The 23,953-nt window shown below is 32.1% G+C and overlaps 1 protein-coding gene across 1 annotated transcript in view; it reads right to left on the bottom strand.

Moving 5' to 3' along the window:
• The window catches only part of oaf (BRICHOS-like domain-containing protein out at first), a 155,174-nt gene that overhangs the window by 129,577 nt on the left and 1,644 nt on the right, over positions 1–23,953 (bottom strand). The window contains exon 3 of the mRNA XM_088195144.1: positions 4,916–5,050. Coding sequence (XP_088051270.1) covers positions 4,916–5,050 — 135 coding nt within the window. The remainder of the gene's footprint in view (positions 1–4,915; positions 5,051–23,953) is intronic.

Consider the following 23,953-nt stretch of genomic DNA (forward strand, 5'->3'; position numbering starts at 1 on the left):
CTTACAACTGAACCAAGACGATGCTGCCGAAACTGTTAAACTTAGCCGCAAACTGATGGCAACTTTGCGCCGTGCATAATCGTCGCGAGTTATAATTCAAAGGGTAACTTATTCGGTTAACTTGTGCACAGTGTACCGCGCGATAAATAATGCATGTTCTCTGTAAGTCGAACTCATTATACTAGCAGCATGACATATTATCAAGATTAAAATAAATACGAACAAATATGTTAATGGAACACAACATACAGGATTCAAAAGTTTGGTGTGATAAAATATCTGCAATATGCGTAGCGACGGTGCGCTTCATAAGATTCCCATGTCGTCTGGACGAAGTACCGTTACACGAAATAGCATGTTTTCTCTTTCTTCGTTGCGTGCGACACCCCTCCCACTTTTATTTCTAAGGGATCGGCGTCAGTTCTGGATTGTTAAATGAATAAATTTGATTAACCTACAATACCACTAACTTCATACAATAATTTCACTACTTATGTATCTGATTTTTTTAAATTTTGTGCATGATTTTAACATTTATTTTAAATAAATATAATTATTATAGTCATTATTAAATGTATTCCTACTATTTTTGTTTCCAAAAGCAATAAAATATTTATATTTAATAAAAGAAAAGAGCATTATTATATAATAAAAATCAAATGATAAATATTTCTTTAGAAGCGCAGGGTAACACCCCCACGGTGTATGGCTGAGAGGCAAATAGTAGTGGATTCTAATTAGAATGTAACGGTAAACCGTCGAGCTCGATAGGGAATCTTATGATGCAAACCGTCGAGCTCGATAGGGAATCTTATGATGCCGACGATGCGACGTTCCTCGCAGCAAGTTCGTATGACAGATGACTTAAATAATATATCGTACATACCACAAACTTTTAAGACAAAATAACCGAAAAAAAATTTTTTTGAGATCCTGAAATACATTTTTAATGCGATTTTTTGTTATTATTTCATTAAAATTGATCTTTTCCTCATTTGCATATATTGGCTATAGCCAAAAGTAGACCTTAGTCTCGTCTAAGATCATCTTAAATTAAAATTGAAATTAGAACTTTTAATAATTCCTGATGTGACGATTTGTGTTGTTTAAAAAAGCATGATATGGGAAAATCCAAACTAATTAATTTTTTTAAGAATTGATGCATTACAAATATTATTAAAAGCCTTTTGAAAATCAATGAAGTTGACATTTTCTTGATTGCCTATATTGAGATTTTTTGCACAAAATTAGAAAAACAGTGCAGATCTCAGTACGTTAAAAACATGCTGTTGATCAATCAACTATTTTTCGATATAGTGTGAAGCATACTTATAAAGTACAATTTTAAATACTTTGGCTGGTGCTAATAAAATCGACACCAACCTATAATTCTCCATCGTGTATTTGTTTTCCTTTTTGTATGGCAGTAATGCTCTACACATCGGGGAAAATAATTGTTTTCAACGATATATGTAATAACAAACAACAGCGAATGTGCGATAAGCCATTCTTAAGCACACCAACAAAATCGGTTTAAATAAAAAGTTCTAAGTCACCCACCATATTTTCCTGATATTCCGAGTCAGATCAATACAAAATTATCTTTAAAAATACTAACGCAGTTAATTTTAATAACTAGGATGTACCCAAGATAAAAAATTATATAATTTATTTATATGTCAATAATTTTTTTAACCCATAATTTAAACTTTTGCTTTAAAAACTTGAAGATCTATTATGTAGTAAACATAAATAACGAATTCAAATTAATTTATGATGTTTCAACCATGATTTAAGGTAAAAATGATATTTTTATTAAAACTAAAGTATAAATATATACAAAAGGTATTTAATAAATATTACGCATAGCCTAAGAGCCGCATATGGCTCGTGAGCCGCATATATACACATACAAACGTGCAATCTCATCACATCAATATTTTTTTAGATTAAATTTCTGCAGAAAATTCGTACTTTTACGCAATAATCACGAAGCGCGATCGTCGTGCGCAAAACAGTCTCATTTCGGCGAGTTTTATGCCTCGTTTACATTAATTAAGCCGCTTGATTTCGTGTCGCTTTTATTCGAGAAATTTTAACCCACTTGACTAATGTAAACGCATTGTTACGCCAAAATTAAAGTAAAATATGTAGTGATATCGCCAGTTAAAGCCTCTCGCTAAGGACTTTTCGCCGAGAAAGTCCCGAGACTTTGCAAGAACGTGATGGGTATTTTAATAATTATAAATGGGTGTATTTTATTTTATTTTCGCGCAAGCTGTTATCACGTTAATTTGCAGTTTCATGCAATAATAAAAACGTTCATTTTTATATCAAAAATGTACCTCATAGTCGAACAACAGAACGATTACGGTCGAATTACTGGGGGGAACATGACCGAACATTAATCCGATACCCAACTATTTGCTTTTTTGAAAATTGGCGCACATGATAAAAATGTAAAATGAAACTGTTTTCAACTCGACAAAATGAGTTAGCATGACACGATTTATATGTCGATTTCAGTTGTATCATTAGTTTTTTCTGTAAGGTCTCGTTTTTATAGATGTTTACTTTCCAACATATTACAATTAAATTATATTTATTTTTCATGGATGGTTTCGATATATAGAACATATTAACTTATTCATTTTGAATCAAGTTTTAATAAAAATATGAGTCATGCAGTACGACAAAAAAACTATTTATACCAGCAAAGAAACCTAAAGATAATTTTGAAATCATTTACATACAAATTAAGTTATTGAATCTTTCCAGCAAAAAAATAATCAAGATCCGCCAGTGCAGCTCTGCTGGACTTTATTGCATAAAAGAGATCTGTAATCTACGTTCAAAAAAGTAGTTGAAGTTACATCAGAAAGATTCGTGTCTAGAATATTTTCACAGCGGCGGTTAGTATCAAGAGAAAGAAACAATAGCTTCGTGACAATAAAAATATTTTTTCCAACCATAATTGATGGATGAATTTCGATCGCAGATTTTGACTGAACTTGTGGCCATTAGATAATATCTACACAAAAGTAGTTCGGTCAAAGACGCACCAAGAAGCGCTCGAAAGACGCTCAATATATGCTACAAGTTCTCGCGAGATGGCAGGAGAACGTACTCTACTTTTCAGCACCATGTGGTTAGCTGAAGATAGCCGCTTAACTAAATTGACACGAAGGAGCACTTCCGCTCTTTAAAAACGTTTTGCGATGTATAAGGGACGTAACCATCGAATTTCTCCATAACAATCATTAAATGAAAACACAAAAAGAGGGTTTTGATTATATTTGTTTAGTGTATAAACAATCAGCTATATTAGCTAAATAAATTAATGAAATAAATAAATAATAAAAAAATCGTAAAACATTAAAATTAATATTTTCAGATTTTACGCGTGAAACTTAAATATTATGTGTATGGATATGAGCATATGTATAAGTTATTGTATTGTATATGTATGTATGTATGTAAAATGATTTTATAATGTCCATCATGACGCATTGAGGAAACCTATCGAATCATGGTCAGATTCGTAATAAAAATAAAATAAAATAAATATTCTACGATCATAATTAAATATATTAATTTCACAAGCGACTCACCGACGAGTCACTTGCTTATTATTTTTTAAAAACCAATGAATTGATTATTTACAATTTTTTTGCAATTAGAAAAGTTTATTGTACTAGCTTAATTTATCAGTCAACCATGTATTTTATATTTATTTTGAGAAGGACTGACGCGTGAAGAGAAATGGTGACTGATTAAGTCGCTGTGACGGGTGAAACAGGTGACTCATTAATTCGTTACGGAGCTGGATGGTAACAGCCAGTGACAGCAAGAGGGCGCGATCGTGTCTCTTGAAGACGTTATAGGACCCAAAACCCTAATTCCTCCAGAACAGCTGTATTATCAATAGCACCCTTCAGTTATTAAGAAGTAGTAAGAGACATTTACAAAAACTTAAATAAAAGCACTGGGATACAAGAATGTATAATAATCAAATATCCTAAGTAAAGGTATCCTGAAATTTCTTTCTAAAATGATTCCGTGATCTTTAGTGAATGTTTCTTCAGCCCAAATGTTCACACCGAAATTGTAGGAATATTCTAATGGTTAATGAGATCGTGAAAATGAAATAATATGGCACTTTCCGATATTAAAAGACAAATCATTGTGTAGATAGAAAGAATACGCAACAAAACAAATGCATCTAAACAATTGTAAATCATCGGCATACAAAAGAAAACAGGAATTTGTAACTACTGTATTTGTTAATAATAAACAGCGAGGACTGAGTCCAGGTTGAACCCAGGTCTGGCTGGGGGTTTTGTGGCGTTTCGGAAAAATATTATATGCGGGGCCCTCCGAAGCAAAGGTGAAAATAATTCAGGAACATGATCTTATATATGCGGGGGCCTCGGGAAAAATCCCGAAATCTTTTGGATTTCGTGTTGGACCCTTAAGGAACTCTCAAAGAAATATTAATCATAAGAAAATCAGCCGTCATATGTTACGAATTGTCTAAGATCGCTCAGATAAATCAGGAATAATCGAGTAAAATCATTAAAGCAACCAATGTCTGACTGTGTTATTACAAATAGCCTACGACAAACATTGTCAAAGGCTTTTTCAAAATCAGTTCAAAATGAATCAGGTCCAGAAGAATGTTCCGTTTTTAACTATTTAAAGTCATGTGTAAGATCTCAATATATTATGTATAGCTTGTAATAATAAAAATACTCTTAGTTGCATTTTAACAACACATGTTGCGGTAATATTACATAATACGAGATAACTAAGCAAATTGTGGCAATGAGTCTTGGGATTTAGAATAAAACGACAAGAGCACAATGATTCGACTAACTAGAGTACTCTGAAAAAAAATAAAGAAAATAAAACTCACCTGTCTTAATTTGGCCATGGCGTCGGCCGATATAAACTCAGTCTTGTCTGCGTGCAATAAGAAGCACATCACCTGATACTGCGACTGGCCCCGTTCCTCCTCGCCGAGCACCAACGCCTTCAGGATTTGAACCTCCTGGAAATACGAAACGTGTGCGTTATTTACGTATGAAATGCTAAGGCGGGTACGCACGTTCAATACATCACATTCGTGGAGCGCGTGTGAGATATTTCAACGCATTAATCTACGCGTCATACTTGAACAGTAGCGAAAGCTCGCAAATTGCATTAAGCTCAGCGACACGCTCGCGCACGTGTCTAAGACATTAACGAAGTTTCTATTAATGTGATAACGTCGGAGATTGAATTTAATTTCGATTATGAACCAAAACGTAATATCGAAAGTGTGACACGTTTGAAGGCGTATGCTGAAAAGGGGAATGAGAAGTACCACTGAAGGAACGTTGCAAATTATTAACAGTATAAATAAAATAGTATATCTAGACATTACTAAAAATATATTAGTATCATTAACAATAAATGTAAGCACCTATATTTGTCTTAAAATAGAATTAAAATTAATATCTTGATATTTTTACCACAATATATTTTTTTTTATTATCCTCCGTTGAATAGTGATTGATTACCTTGAAGTATAGGGTAATCAATCACTAACGGGTTTTTAAAGTAGTCGATATCGATACCAATGAGTCGATATGACAATATTGATGATTGGAGATCGTTAAAAAGAAATAAAAATTACTAATATTGTTAAACATTTTAAATATATATATCAGTCGTTTTTATCGACTAGTTCTAAAATAGTTTTATGTACATAATAAAAATATACACACTTACATAATTATAATTATGTTTCTCGGTTAGTCCGTATATTTTAAGATAAAAAATGAACTTATACTAATATTTAAAAATGGCTCACAGCCGCTGCAATTTTAAAGACAAAGTGGTGTCAATCCTCTAAACAGCACAGCTGTATTCAGAGCAGGTAGTACGAAGAGGGACAGATATTTCCGATTATCACTTCTGTTTGACAAAACAAATTTTATGACCGACTCTAGGAATTACATTTAGCAAACATTTTGTTCCGACTTACTTAAACATTTCTGTCAAAAAAATTAAGAATGCAAGGATCAATGCCTTCGGAATGATTATATTATAAAGTCTTTGGCAAGGACTCGTTCGCCAGCTGAATGAATCAAGAGTCAATGTTTAATGAAAATACTATAATATATTAATATCATGTAGTGGAAAGTATAGTATTTATATTAATATCTTATTTATTAAGAATTTTAAATGAATTCTTAATATAATAATTATGTACTGGTAAGTTTTAATAAATGTTCTACCGTTCTTTGTGTTGGTAAATATATTGTAATCATATAAAATAATATACTGTAAACATATAAAAACATACTGTAATTTACATATATTTTTTAATAATGTCCAAATTTCTCGAGGATTTTCGAGAAATGTAAAACATCCAGAAATCGGAAACATAATTTACCATAAATGCAATATAAAATAATAATAAATAAATAACAATAAAAATATTTATGGAAAAATACGTAGAATTAATTCACTCCCAGGTGTATACTAACAAATGTGTACAAATTAACCCACTTCTCAAAGAGTTAAATGATTTCAATAAAACTATTATTAAAAATAAATGTATGGGATTTATGTAGTATACGTACCACTGTAAAATAAACATTCAGCACCATACTGAACTTTCATTCTTTCATCAAAAACTTTTCTATTCAGAAACGATGCATAAAGCATGTTGCAAATGCGGCGGCCATTTTAGGGCACTGCTCTATCTTCGCATTGCATGTCTGATTCATAATGTTACCTATCGGTCACACTTAAAACTATATGTAGCAATGCAAATTCACGAAATAATATAACGCAATTTTCATCCTCAACCATTGTATGTCATATATTAAGATTATATTTTATGTTGTTTTAGTTATCAGTTTTATAAACATTATTTTTTATTATATATTTACCAAAATAGAAAGTATATTTTATAAGCTATATAAATTGCTTTTCTATAAAATAAAACATGCTGATCTTGCTGAAACAACAACTATTTATTTACAGCATCATAATTTTAACACCACTCGTTTGCTTCTCAAACTACGCCAGCTTTTCTATATGTATAAATTCAGGAATACCGCTTTCGACAGAGCTCATATATTGGCAAAAGCTAGGCAACGCCGCACTAATGTGTCGGGAGATTGTCGCAAATCTAGACATTCCAAAAGTTCCATGAGAAACTCCAAACTTTGCCTAAATTATTGAAATTATCAAGAACGATCGCGTGAGAGAACCGTTTTGCGAATTCGATCTCCGATTGTGGCATACGTTTATATACTAGATGCCTGTGCGTGTTGGAATTTAAAGTGTGCTAAATTAATTTTATTTCAATTAATACAATGTAACAAGTATTCAATCGAAATCTTTATATCGTCGAATGCGAAGCGATTTGATGGCACATTGTCCGTAAACAAACTCAATAACGATGTTATACTGAACTGAAAAAGTAACCTTAAAAATGCGGCAGTAAAGATCTTGTATCGTAGATAGGATATGAGGTAGAATAAGCAACGCTGTTCAGACAGCCGAGCCGGTAGTAAAACTCGATGTCGCATATGGATGGAAGAAACGAGAATTGGTACAATTTATTAGTGAAAGACTTCGAGGGTTTCCTGTGCGACGAGATGAGCCACTCTGCACATTCGTGTATTACATCCCGAGAAGCGATTACCGAGATACGAGTGGCTTACTTTTTTTTATGAAGCGTAAAAAAATTAACGAAAGACGTGAAAATTTGGCTATAAAGCGGAAACTGTATCGAAAATGTATACTTTACGACATTGGATCGTTAATCGTGCAGCCGGTATAAAACGTTAAACAAACATAATAAAATTATGTAACATAAAAATACATATCTATGTAGATATTGTATAAAAAGATATAGAATTTGACGTTTAACAAAAGTGATAAGGGTTGGGACGAATATTCGTATGTCGCTAAAACAAGGTGCAATCTTAGATGAATATTAAAATGGTATATAATATAAAAACAGTGGGGTAGAACTCGCAGAATGACGCAGTACAATAAAATTAATCGACTGGATTGAAACCAAAAAAGCTACAGGCGAACAAAGCAGAACGTTCTACAACTACTGTCATTAATGGGAATGTGCCTTTATATAATTCGATAAGCAATTTCGAGTATATTGAATCGAAATGCCAATCGCTAGAGTGGATATTAATGGTAAATGTTCAGTTGCTCAGACAATAATATTCGACTGAAGCAATTCACTTAATGTATGTGAAGTATAAAAAAACAGACACGACTCACGACGATAACGAAATAGATTATTTTTTTTAATAAATTAAAAAATATATTAAAGCTTTCAAACATACCCAGTTGTAACATAGTATATATGTTATTTTATCGGTATTCATACTTTTAAAATTATGTGTCAAAGCAATGTCGCGATTGTGAATAGATGTATATATTGAAAGAAGTTATCTACATCCAGATATATTTTTTATTAGAGAGAAAAATGGAAATCATTGGCAATATTCTGAAGTGCTATAAAAAACAGTAGGATTATCTAAAAAATATGAAGTTAATCTATCAAAACTAGAGAAATTATCCGATATTTTAAACTTTTGTATTATATAATTTATATATTATGAAAGTGTGGATTAAATAGTTTCGAATAGTTAGAAATTCAGCGATGATGGATAATCAAACTTCATTTAAAAGCAGAAAAATATAATAGTTACAATAAGAGTATTAATAACGACAGCTTAAATTGTGATTCAAACATTCGCAAATTCAGTAATTAATTTAAGAATATATTAGACACTTATATCTACATATATAGATAAAATTAGGATCATGGTAATTGAAACTAATAAATATATTCAGTAAAAAAAATATAAGTCTACACAACAAATAACAATTATATTAGCCAGAACACTGTCAACTTGACAACATCACTTTAGTCCAGAACTTGACCACAAAATATCCATCATAACTACCGTTAGCTTCCGATTTGGGATATATTTTGTATGTGGATAGTACAGCCGAATCGATTTCCACACACATATCCTTTCGATATTCCTTGGATTCTCTTACGCCCCGCAGATAACAACGTCCCGTTATCGTTACACGACAAAGTCGGAAAAGCCTCGTTGTGTTGTTCATACATTTTTATCGCTGTACGCGTCCGACACACCCCGCGTTGCAAGAAAAATGCCGTTCTGTTTCCGCAGCAGCGGTCGTGCTTTATCATAATACCAAACAAATTACACGAACAAACAGATCGATTCGGGGCGCGCACAGCGATTGTCTCCATTATTCACCACCCCGCAGTCTTATTCTGAACCACCTCCATTTATATGTGCCAAGTTTGATGTAGTTTTATTTATGGTCGTACTTGAATGATGGAAAACTTCAAGCGCGACTCCGTTGTTCTCTACTGATACGCTGCGTTTTATTAGCGCCAGTTAAACTGTGATTTTTACGAGGCTAGTTTCATGTATAAACTAAGCCATCCAGCTTAACGGCATGCCTGTTGAAATATAGCGCAATAATTTAATTTGCTTCAATAACTGCTCCTACCTATGTATTTTGTTCAGTTCATTATTACCGCCTGGCTTAGATTTATATACCTAATTCTTACAATAAAAATTAATTTAGAAATAAAACTATTGTATGATTGAATTTAATTATTAACTTTTGCCATGTAAGTGGAGTGTTTTTGAGAGCTGATTTTCTGGTCCGCCCTGTAAAGAATAAGGGACGCAATCGCGACTCTCTAGAGCAGGGTTCGGCAATTTACACCTACGAGCTAAGAATAGATTTTACATTTTATTTTATTTTTAACTTTAAAGTACATGCTATAACGAAACGGCCAACCGTCAGGATGAGAAGTTGCGAGATATGCTCCTATTGCTTCGCATTCGGGTGCGACGTTACGCAATTTTAATTCGATAGCTTCTTCAGTGCCGTATCTAACGCTTTTTGCGTATTTTGTTCTTATTTTATTACCCGTGAATATCATATTGTCAAAGCCAGAAAAAAAGAGACTAGTGGACTGTGAACTTTTGTTATCGAATTAGATGACGTTATATTTATTGTGTGATGCAACTATGTCTGTACTAAAAGAATACAATATACGCCGTTAATCCAGACAAAAAAAATAACGATTATAAAATTTCATAAAAATAAAGGAATATGATGCTGTAACTAAAGTCAGTTCAAGAATAGCTCATTTATTAATTAATTAAGGAAAATCATTTACGGAAGGCAAAGAAATAATTTATTTCAATCTATCAGTCTTTCGGCGAGAACAGTTGCTAGAGTTGTTGAGAACATTGTGCGTAACATCAATAGTCAATTAAATAGCAAAGAAAATATTTCGAGTGGTTTTTATGGACCCAAACATTTTTGACTCCCATCGCTCTTGCTGAATCCAGGTTTTCCCAAAGCACTCTATTTCAAATTATTATATTATATAATAAGTGCGCTTTGAGAACTATCGATTATTTTGTATACAAAATTTTGCCGAACTCTTTAATTATAATTAAAGAGTTAGGTATTTTTTTTAAATTAAATAACCATTTAAAAGGCTTAACCAAATAGTTAGCTACTAAGTAACTTACTGGTTTGTACCACATTAAATTAAAAATATAAATTCTAAATTTATGAAAATATTGTAATTGCGGTGCCCTTGAAAGAAAGCTGCGGCAGCCCAAGGTACCGCAACGCACACTTAAGAAACCACTGACCTTATTGAATACGACTCAGTTACAATCAGAAATAGATTAGAATGTGTCATACCTGATGGTGGGTAAAATATGTGCGGAGCGGGTTAAGGCATAGATAAAAAAAATATGAAGCTTGTGAAAATGCAAGATGTTCAAAGCCACTAAATATTTATTTTTCCTCAACAGATACATTGTGGAACATATCTCAATACATCATATATTATCGAGCCAGTTCTGTGAGCGGGAAATTTATTCGCTCTCGTCGGTTCCATGACTTTTATTATCAGAAATGAAAGCCAAATATTCTGACTTGCTCTAATATGGCTAAAGTTTTGAGATTTTTGAACTCATATGAGCGATTGAAATTTTACTCAACAAACCCCCCCCCCCCCCTCTCAGCTGCTATGATCAAATTCTGAATAACTTTTTTTAAATTATCCTTCGCTGCAGACAAAATGAGATTTCTGAATGAATCGAACTTTAGGCTACAAGAAATGTTGAATCTCACACTGCGGTAAAGTCATTTAGATGACAATTGGCATTGATTTAGTCGCAATTCATGTAAAGCTGTTTGTGTATTTCATATGGTGTCGAAAAATAAGTGAAATCTGTATTCCAACAATAATTCGCAGCGTGTGACATCAGAATTTTCGACCAAGATTTGGTGGACCCAACTTTAGACAGTCGAAAATCACAGAAGCCGACGCTTCTCTACGCATTCCCTAGTCCCGGTCAACGACCAGAATCCAGAGTTAAACCCTACGGACTCAAACCTACGGACACATTTCACGTAAAACTAACATATGCAAACTGTACGTGACGATCTCAATTATTGCACAAAAAATACATAAGCTTTGCCTTAAAAATAAAAATAAACATGTCGACGTATTCCATATTAAATAAATATATAATATAGAATTTTTATGTGACTCACCCTCATATATAATATAATAAATTTTCAATCACTGCTTTAAATATTTTTGTAATTTTTCTCGCACTCTTATCGCATATTTTTTATGAAATATTGAATATAAATACTTAAAAAGTTACTAAAATTATTATTTTTCTCTCGTCTATTCGCCTCTGAAGCTCGATTGTACAGAAATGAAAATGTAACATCGATTATTCGATTCCCGAGGCTCTTTTTGCCACCGCACAAAGAGAAGTTCAATATTGTCATATGGTGAAACTTTTTTATGCTACACGGTCGTATTCAGAAGCTTTAAAAGCGTTTTTTCCTTCCTTCTTCATACACACGACCGTTAAAAAGTCGTAATAAAATACGACTCTGATACGTCAACGGCGACTCTCATTTCCGAATGGAACCGCAACGGGGAGTCGCGCCACGCCACCTACATCCACACCACCGACGACGGTGAAACAATGGAAAAAGTTTCCAGCGGATATTAACAGCGGACGCTTTTCCGGATAATGAAAGGAAAAAGTGGCGGCGCGTTATTGTTGTGCACAACAAAAGCGAAACGAGCTGGGACATCTGCGAAGACCGTCGGAGATTTACAACTTCATATCGCGAAACGAGAACACCAATGCGTGGTCTCTGCAGCATCCCGCGCGCCCGGACTTCGAGGCATTTATATTAAAAAACTTTGAAGCCGAAGATGGCCGGCAATTAAGTAAAGTTGCGAGAAGATCGTATCGCGAAAGTTTATTTAATTGCCCGATCGGCAGAAGCCGTTCGGGCAATCGTCATGGCCTATAAAGGTAACGTTTGAAGAATCGATTAACTAAAGTACCACCCCAAACGCGAAGCGCCGGAGAAGAAAGTGAACCCCACCCCGGTATTTTTATATAGGCATAAAACTTTACTGCTTCGACTTCATTTGTTGGAAATTATACGCGCGTCTGTCTGTTTGTTCAAGAGCGATTTTTATTTTTATAACGAAAAAGTTTGAGAATTGAACGTTCTAAACGAGGATCTACTCAAGCTTAATTGCCGTTTATTAGTTGTTCGTTAAATTTATTATTCAATATTAACAATACACGTATATTTTTTGAGAGCCGGCAATAAGACAACGCATAAACAAATAATATCTTCACATCTTGATTAAGCAATGTGCAAGAGATGATGATGATGAGAAAAAAATCATTCTCCTTTACATACACTAATCTAGTGATCAATACACTTTTTTCTAAGAAAACGTGTATATTCAGGACGATGAAGAATGTGTCACTATGCACGACTTGGTTTAATTTTATTTTAATTATTCATCTCGATATTTATCCGTTAGATTAGTAAACTCTAGAAAAACCTAACTGGAGATGCTCAATCGGATACGATAGAAATTGAAATATTCTGTACACAAAATTTTGTTCAACTGATTTTTTAAATCCTTAAATCCCGGTAATAAAAATAGCACTAAGCAAAATTATCGGTAAAAATCAAAAAGTCTCTATAAAACGAAAAATCCCCAACCAAACATACATAACTATTAAATTCCTATAAAATAATACTTATATCAGCAGCGGTACTTTAATTGAAAGTACAACAAAAAGAGCGATTAATTACTCTAACTTAGCAATTTTATAAATGTTGCAGATTGAAAAACACTGATTTATCAACCAAAATTAACAGCTAAATGGGCTTTTGACGATAAAGCTTTTTGTTGCGCGAAACTTTTGATTGATAGCTAACAAGGGGTAATTTATTACGAATATTTAATGAAGACTAATTACAAAACACACTTTTCGTGAAGATTTTTTCTTTTAAAAATATATTAACGCGAGTGTCACTTTGTTTACGGAACACAAGCGCGTACCAATATCGGCCAAATTCGTATGTGCCATATGGAAAAGTTGTTTTACATAAGGGACAAACGAAATTGGAGTAAATTTGAGAAAATACAAACAACGTAAACATACTAGTATAAAACATATACAGGTATAGAGTTTTGAATATTAGTTTATCGGTTTCGAAAGTAGCTAAGACTGAAATTAGTATTCGATGAAGTTAAAGCGAAACTTGAAAACTTCGTCGTAAACTTTTAGTCAGGTCGCATCCCTTCGATAACCTTCATATAATATCAATTGTGTTAATTTAGCATTGTAGGGTAAATACGTGTATGGAATTTATATTTAAAAATAATCAATATGATAATGTTTCAGTTAGAATATTGACAAATCTAAACAGATTCTAAAGTCTTTGTTTTAATTGAGTTCAGGGTACGAAGTACCTTTGTTTGTTGTCTGACACTGGCAAGCTTGTTACTTATCTGACGTAGTTTCAGTAAGCTCTTCACAATGCTGAATTGTTTTGGTTATGTCAAATGAAATTTGGAACATCGTCAGGTAGTTTTTAAAATATATCTCATTAATATTCCTTCACATATCGAAACTTCACTTTGTATTATCAGTAAAATGATAAATTTACATATACATATACGTCGATATTAAATAATAAATTTAATGAACAATCTAACAGAATTAAAGTGCGAGTTAAATTCTAAAACAATTTACACTTGAAGCTATACATCGCTAGAAAGGGCTTAAAGTTTGCGTTGCGCAAATATAATAATCCTAAAACTAGGCAAACTCGATAAGCAAAAATATTATTTTTTGTTGGCCGTATATACATTATTTTAACGCGGCCCTCGGACTACTTATATAATATATAAGATAAGCTTAAGCTAAATATAGTACAAATGAATATAGAAAAGTGCGTGCGAATTGGGCGAATTATTGTTCGGTGTGTGGAAAGGGATTGATTAAGACTTTGAGAATACCACAATGAAGCTTATTTGTAAGATTAGCTTATTGAACTGAATTAACAAATCCAATATAGATAAAAAAAATCACTTTGTAATCCGATACGATGTTGCTACACGCATTGCTGACTTCATCACTATTGGTTGTGTGGTACATAACTCTAAGCTGACGATACAAGATTTTTTTTTTAATTTAATTTTAATTATGGCTTGATTTAATTATATTTAATTATGACCTGGCAGGCAAATTATAACATACTTAAATTTATTTTATTAATAACTAGTTGTGTTTATTTACAAATAATACGATTATTTTATACGTAGTTTTAGTTAATATGCAAACACAATAGTTATTATTTATATTTTCTGTAGTATTGAGAATTTACAAGAATATTTTGTGCCGGTTGTATACAAAACCAGCGTAAATGGAACCGTTCGATTCGCTTTCATCCGACGCGTTTATTTTCCACTTCGTATATCATCCGCGTGAAAACGTGAAACCTTTTTATGTACATTGCGCACAGGCATAATAACAACAATAAAAAAATACCATCCTGGCCTGGAAAAGCGACATCGATATATTTATAATGCGTCGGAAGCAGCCGCACATAAATTATTAGAGCTTTCGGAACATTGTGAGCGCGGTTATCAAATTCGTTCGTTCAAAATCGAATTTGCAAGGCGAACCGAAAGGGATCTGTCAATCGCAAGCGCCAGATAATCGATTCGTTATTTAACAGTCAACAGCCGCTCGCCGGATATGCTATGTATGAAAATAGATTTTCGAATATAAAATATGCCGCCCCCGGGGGAGGGAGTCAATAAACGTCACCCGGTGGAAGTTTGACGCCCCGTGCGGAACGTCTTAATGTTGTCGAAGTCGCTTGTTAAACGCCCGACCGACAAACTTCTTGGCAAAGAGCCTAGCGTGGATTTGTGTATACATAACTAGGTATTCCAGGCATGCACGTACGAGTATTATGTGTACATACGCAAGTACGCGGGCGCAAAACGCTTGATGGAGTATAAAATCTGCGGATGAATTCAGAGCGCTTTAGTGAGAGAGAATGCTCTCAGAATTTCTCCAAGGACGAAAGTGTCTTGTTAAATTATGACAAATCTTGTGTATATGCGGCATTGTTGTTCATACACTGAATAAGTATATAAGAAAAAAAAATATATATATATGTGTATATAGGGATGAGATCTTGTTACATTATTACCATTGTAAATCTACCGCTGAAACATGAAAGGCGTCAACCCAAAGCGTTCCACGTTGGTCGCAATTCTAATAATTAAAGATATATGTCGCATAATAAAAAATGTAATTGATTCGAACAAAGCCGCAAGACTTCTTTCTCAGACTGTACTAAGTGGGGTAACACTCAGTTTTATATTGAAATAACTTTTATTTATTTCATTACAAGGGAAGGCCAAAAACTTTTGACACATCTTGTCCTTCATACATAATGTGACCATAAGTCCCGTTTTGAACGGAATCATCACATTTTTAGGTGGATTGTCCCATTGTCCCCAACACAGCTTCGAGACGCCGAAATGTCCCGTTTTCAGAAAGCGATCAACCCACAATAGAATTTTCAAAAAAGGCGCAAAAAATTTTAAAATCGTTGGTAGTATTTATAGCGCGACGATGATGGTGTCGGATTCATCAGTTGAACCACTCTTCTATCTATAATTTAACAGAAGGATTAACGTATATTATCACAACAATGCCCACTCGCGATTTTTACCGTTGAAAAACTTTTACGGAAGTTATTAGTGAAGTTAACTATTGCATATGTGTGCTTAAGGAGGTCGATAAAATTCGGAATTTATATAAAATGGCAAATGTTTGATTGTGTATTACACTGAGTTCTACTAAACGTTCTTTGGAAGCGTTTCTGTAACTCTAATTTTACGATTGTTATTAGCAACATTAACTACTGCATAGGTGTGATTAAGGAGGGCAATAATCTACAATACACTTTCATGCTTCTTTCATAAGTCAAAACTTGACTTTTTCTCATTTTCTTCAGTTTAACCAAGCTCTGAACTACCACCAAAAGTATCTACCGAAAAAATGAGTAAGCAGCCGCTTTCTACTTCACGTCAAACCTGGTCAAAATTGGTAAAAGAAAGCTTAGAAGCTGTAGCAGACGTTGCTTTTCCAAACACAAAATACATAATCTCGAAAATTAGTTTAAATTTTTAATTTCAAGAAGAATTGATGATCTTTTAAATAATATCGAATGCAGTTTCAAGAAACGAATTTCGAAGCTGGAATGGATGTCTTTAGCTTTGGATGAAAGCTGTGACATTACTGACGCAGCACAACTTTCTGTTTTATTCGAAGAACTAGCAACCTTAGTTCCGTTAAAAGTAACTGCTACCGGAATATATGTGTATAAAGAATTGAAAACTAATATGGACCAAGCATCCCAATAGAAAAGATCGTGGGAATATATACAGATGAAGCTCGAGCCATGTTTAGTATGAATATTGGAGGTTCAAGACTATTATACAAAGATGTTATTATCCACTGCATTTAACATCAAGAAAAATTGTGTACAATTTTAAAATGACTAATATTATTTCACCGATCCTCAAAATTGTCAATTTTACTCACGGACTGAATCATCGCTAATTTAAAAAAAGATAATGACTTGGAAAGCGAATACGGTGATTTTATTTTTAACATCGAAGATCGATGGTTAAGTCGGGGGGAAATTCTAAAGCGCTTTTATGAATTAAGAGAGAAAATTAAGCTATTCTTGGAGATGAAGGAATATTCATTTTATGGATTTTATGACAAGGAATGGATGTGTGATTTTTAATTTTATATTGATATTATTCAACATTTAAATGATTTGAATATAAGTCTGCAAGGACCAAATAAACTGATAAATGATTTTTTTGATAAGATAAAATAAAAGCTTTATAATGGAATCGTCAACTTAATTCGAATTATCTGGCACATTTTCAGATATTAAGGAATCCATCTAACATGAAAAAGTATGCAGACGAAATTCAAAGGCTTCAGCAAGAATTTGATTCACGTTTTAAAAGTTTACGGGAGCATAAAACTCCTTTTGAATTTTTTTATCCCCGTTCAATTTAGATAATGAAAGAATATCTAAAAATTTCAAATTTGCAATACTATTGAAACCATCTTGATGACGGGTGTCTGGAAAATTGCTTACGAATTGCAATATCTTCGATACTGGCAAACATTGATAAATTTCTTGGTGAAAAACATTGCCAAATATCTTATTAAAAATACGTTGATATTTTTATTTGTATGTAATATCTGTAGTTTTTAAAAATGTATTTGAAAAGCTAAATAAAAAGTAATAGCCTCATATATACGTGTATTATTATATTATTGTATTATAAATAAAACTAATCACAACTAGGGTTACCAACAGTCCTAGATTACACCGGATTGTCCCGGAATTGAAATTGCCGTCCTTTTTTAACTCCCGTAGAATCCTTTTTCCAACTCATTTTTGTGTGTGAGTTGTGGCCCATTACAAAAAAAAAGTTGCTCATCACTGATTTATATAAATAACAGCTTAAAACGATTCAAACGTTAAAGGGGACTAATGAATTGTTATTATCATTAATTAACAAACAAGAATAAGACGATCGACTGATGAATTCATTATTGCGTAATACTTTAATAATTCATCAACAAAGACGGCCTCTCACCGGATAACGTTAATTAAATATTACGTTCAAGTCCATAAATTATCGGAAAACACATTATTAAATTATCGCGAATACACAATCGAGTAATTTGATACTGGAAGCGATCGCTTTCTAAGTTAGCTTTAGGCAACCTCGTTAAATTGGTAATATCAAATGAAAATGTGTGTCTCTCGCCATGGTTCTTTAACATATTTTCATTTTATTCTGTTGTTTAAACAACATAATCATAAAAAGCAAAAAAGACGCGTATCATATTTTTATACCGAAAGGGAAGTTTAAAGCGGAAAACATGACGCAAAACAAAGGGAGATCCTTTATGTGAAATGTCTGCGGTCCGGCTTCAGCACCGTAAAAATAAGGGCAAAAGAAGACAGAATAAGAAGAGGAACAGACAGGTAGAAGAGAGCAATTTTTGCATAAATACCCATGTCTCTAAACACTTGGCCCCCGGAAGCGGAAGTGATAAAGACGGAACGTGGAGCTTTATCCTTAGGGCAATCAGGCAAAAATGGAAAGCCTCACTGTTCGTGTCCGACCGACTGAAATACGTAGCTTTTGAGGAACGAGGTATTGTCGAGAGCTTCTAAGGAAAATGCTACTTGGACCAACGCATTTTTTTGTGAAATACACACACATACTTATATCCAACCTACAAATACAATCCCTCTCTGTGTCAAAAGGAGTGTAAACGACGTCAACGTAAGCGTTTCTGTGAGCGCATACACTTTATATAGGGGGATTTTTTTAAAAGCTTCGTTTCTACGACTGCGGGCGACTAACAATGGATTGAAAGCTCTTCGCGCTCGAGCTGGAGACGCTCGACCGAAAACGGTACAAAAATACACGAACTAGAATCTATTTTGATGTTGCCTTAAATGTAGAACATGTATGTACCTACAATGCACACGCGTACACAGTATCAATCGTATATCTCTTTTCTAATTATATTTTACATATTATCAAGTCAGAAATATTTTTGCAGAGAAATCTATTCCATTGTCTCGGTAATTGATTATAATCGCAAACAACTGTTTACATAACCTCATAATAATTGCTGATTGTCTTTTTAATTATAATATTTTATTTGTTTATAAAATAGATTGACAAAAAACAACATATTATTTCTGGCGGCAAGGACGTTTAGCGACGTGACGGACGGACGTCATGGTGAGCGCGTAATTATAATCGTTTCAATCATGTAATTGTAATACATAACCACAAAATAAATGTTCTACAACAGCTAACATATTTGTTATTGGCAACTAAGGTAGGAATGCACCGATGCATCTAGTGAAAGACAAGATAAAACCGTTTCCCTGAGTAGATAGCGAAACCACCGTTGCCTGTATTACAAATATCCGTCCGTCAAATATCAGTCCAGAGAAAATCAGTCGTTCCACTTCGATCGTCAGATTTGGTTTAACCAAACCACCGCCTTTTATAGTAAAAAAATATATTTCTGTAATATAAACTTTAATGAACGCGTACATTAAACAATGATATCGCATAATATATAAGGACATAAATACTAAGTAATATCAACTATTTCTAAATGTATTTTGTCCATCTTAAAATTGAAATTCCGTAATTCATTTAATTTTATTAAATTGACATAAATAAACATTTATTTTTTCTGTGTTGAATTTTAATTAATTCAATCATAACCAATTTCTAAAACTGTTTAAATCATTATATATTATTAATATACGTATGTATATCAGTTCCATATGAATATATCTAAGTATTTAATTTATATATTTTTATATATAATTGTTCTAAGCTTCCAGTGTCGGACGGACTCGTTTCAAAATTATAACACTATATTCAAATAAAATTTAAGTATGCTTAATTGATTTCCAGTCCGAGGTATTAAATTATTTTGTTTTTGAATGGAGGCTTTGGCTGTCGACCAATGAAAATTCAGCATTTAAATATAAAACAAGTTGACAGTTATTTATTTATAAAAATAAATTTTGTTAATTTTACATGTGCATTTGTTCGATTCAACTGAATATAAATATTCAAAATGCAAATTAACTAGGTACGTTTTAACTATGATAATATAATACACAATATGTGGGTGAGGGTTTAAAATATAAATAGATTAAACTATATAAACAATATAAAACATAATCTTATTAATGAAATCTTCGACGGACTCCGAAACCAAGTGCAATAGATCAAGATTATCATTGCTTCTAAAAAATAAACTATTAACATAAAGAAGCAAAACCTAAATTGGTATAATTAACTCAATTTTCCTTATCGTATATAACGATTTTTTAATGTATCTACGTTAAGAATTTTTAATATTTTTTTTCATATAATAAATTCAAAATGTTTAGTAATAGTAAAATTAGTATGTATATAAAACGAAATACTTGCAAGTAATATGAGAAATAAAGTGTGTTGTGGATATCGAGTAGATAATGAAATATATAGGTACATAATATGCGTGAGGAATGAAAGTAAACGTTATTACACTGTAGAAACAATTATAATAGGTTAATTTTCAGAGCAGCTTATGACGTTTCTCGGACGGCTCAGTGTGATTAGTGACTAAAATCTGTGTTGGGGGATTGAAATATTTGTATAATCACAAAGTATGTAATTATTAATATAAACTTATGATTGATTATTACAGCTAAAGTATCTAAAAGGGTTAAATGTGACAATTACTTTACTTTTCGTTACGATGTGTACAAATACCTTATCTACGTTGTTTTTACCCATTTTTGTTCTATGGGATAATTTTTTTTAAAGAATGGCAAAATTTTAAATATTTTCTCAAGAAAATTTAGTATGTTCTTATATACTAAATTTTTATAAATGTAAATATTTGGATCATGGTGAAGTACACAACCTGAACACTCAAATTGCCCATTGATAAACATAAATTGGTATAATTAACTCAATTCTGTCAAAATATTATATCTTTATCAATTTTTGTTATATGCGAGCATTTTTTATCGGTATGTTCTTTATAAAACTTAATACTCACAGGTAATATGAGAAATAAATTACTTAGTTTTTACAACTTATTCATTCAAGCCGAATTTTGATTTGTTTTGTAAAATATATGCATTTCTTTCTACGTTACGACCAAAAACACTAACGATATATCTAAATAAACTATTGACCAACTTAAATTTGTAAAGTTAGCTTATTTATTTAATCTGTAAGAGAAAAGACATAAAAAGTGATATTTTATGTGAAAGTTTTGAACAGTAAGAACAGTTTTGAAGCAATAAGTGGCAATGATACACTTAAATAAATTGTGCATCATAAGATTTCCCCCGTCTTTGTTTTAAGAATAGGCGAGAATTATAAAAGTTCATATAAAAATAACGATTTAAGCCGTTTACCTTTACCACAAACAATAAGTACTGCGACGACAAAACTACTTTTATACAAAAAACTGGAACATTTATCACTAAAAATCTATGTGAATAATCAAGATCAAAGTATTTTCTAAAATAGTATTTATAGTATATTATTATTTCTTAATTAAAATCATTTTCTATTCGGTATTAGATTATATATTTATGGAAAATAATATATAGATAAGAAATACATAAACGTATACTCATAGGAATCAATCTCATTTGCGACCCATTTCGAACATTAACTATTAAAGGGTCATTTGACAAACTTATAGATTAATTCAAATTTAAAGATATTTTCACATTAACCCGTCAAACGATAGATACATATTATTTTATAAGGCCCAAAATGCCATAATCTGTACGATACCCAACATTACTAATTTTGTGCAGCAGAATCGATTGTTAAAATATATAATAATAATAAAATACCATATGAATAAAAACCTATTAGTAATGCAGTAATCTAGAGATTAATTTATTATGACGCGATCAAGTGTTAAGAATAAGATAATAATTGATAAGCAAAATAATGCCCAGATTTGCGTATAACACATGTTATTCGCAAGTAAAATAATTAATATTTTATTATTGACTACAATTGCATTTATAATTTAATTTTATATTCATTGTAGATCAATATTATTACATACTATCTGATTTTATAAAATACAACAATGTTATTATCACGCGTTATGATCGATTTGAAGTATGGTTATACACAAAAATATTTAGGAAATACTAGTTTTGTGTATTTTTAGAAACACTAATATATTATTTATTTAAAAAAAGTCTTAATACAAGAAAACTAATTATAGAGCTAAAGAAAAAATAAAAGCTAATGAGCAAAGAAAAAGCTCTCTGGAAAAACTGCGCTGTGTTCCATTCAGTCTACAGACGTCCGGCGCCAGACAGGATATTCGAAAACAATGGAGGAAAAATAGTTATAGTGCACAAGCAAAAACGTTTTCTCGTCGCATAAAAAATACACGGCAATAATGAAAATTCCGCATAATTACACCCGTAAAAGTAACGATGGATAGATATGGAGAAAACATGTAAACAATTAACAAGAAAAAACATTTTTTTTATTTCATTCCCTCGAGCATTACATGGAAAGGATCACGCGAAACGCTCATAAGAAAGCAAGTGTAGACGTATCGAGTTTACATTATGTGACAGAGATGAATTATTCTCGAGTACAATAATTGTTTTGATAATACTATTTCACTATTATTACAAGCATTACACGAATTATTAATAATTTTATTTATTACTTTATAGATATAAGATATAACCATTAGGTCGATATAAAGGTTACCGCCGTTTTAATGGTACGTTATTGCAAATGATGTAAATGATTGCCTTTGGTATTTAAACATATTTTCTGTAATTATTAAAAATGAGCATTCAGTCTGATTTAAGTACATTTCTTATCGTCTTTGAACGTGTAACAACTATCATAACAAAAATTATAACAAAATCCATAGAATACGAATTCAAAAAGGAAGTAATGCAACCACCGAAACTAAAAATGGGTATTTTACAAAATATACTATACTTCCCCAACTAATGCAAAAGTACATCAGGTATGTGGCGATCAGCCTGAATCATTGTATAAGATGCGACAATTTTTAAACACTAATAGAATTTTATTCCTACGAATAAAAACGACGGCATTTAAGTGTACTGCCATGAAGAAATTACGAGGACAACTGACAAACGATATGACGCTAAAATTGTATTCTCGGCAAAGTCGCAACTACCGCTATTAACTTTTAGAAGTTCAAAGGCTTCTATGGTATGCCCAAAATGTTTTTACCATTGCAATCCAAAAGTATCTATGTCATGCCCAATACATTTTATATTTTCAGAAGCCATTTTAAATGACTTGATGTTAAAATTTCTAGTATTTAATTTCATTGGATACTCAGTGATCTATCAATATATAAAGATGCAGTAATTCCTAACCATTTTATCTGGAATTGACAATTTACTAAAATTCGTCGTAAAATCTGTTAATCCATCGATGGATTTTGGAAACAATTTTTCGACCAGTCTGTTTCAACCGCTCAAAACCCATACGTGTGATTTTTTATCTATGGTTCTCAATTTAAAAAAGTTTTGTTTTTACATATTTTATGTACATATTTTCTTTAAATAAATTAAATTGCTGTTTTTAATTTAATTCAATATTTAGACAATATATTTTGAAAACATTAAATTATTTTGTGCCCTATTATATGTATATAACGTCGCAAGGATTAATTGTGCTGAATGTTTTATTTTAATCGAGAGTAGTCTTTCAGTTGTACGATAAATTTTTGCGATACATTGCTCATGCTGAAACTATATTTCACAGTAGCGAAACGTACATTTTCTGTTCAAACCCATACCTAACGAAAGTTCTAAAACC

The sequence above is a fragment of the Plectrocnemia conspersa genome, unplaced genomic scaffold (assembly GCF_051122295.1).
Source record: "Plectrocnemia conspersa isolate PC_06_02 unplaced genomic scaffold, ASM5112229v1 ptg000010l, whole genome shotgun sequence".
NCBI lineage: Eukaryota > Metazoa > Arthropoda > Insecta > Trichoptera > Polycentropodidae > Plectrocnemia > Plectrocnemia conspersa.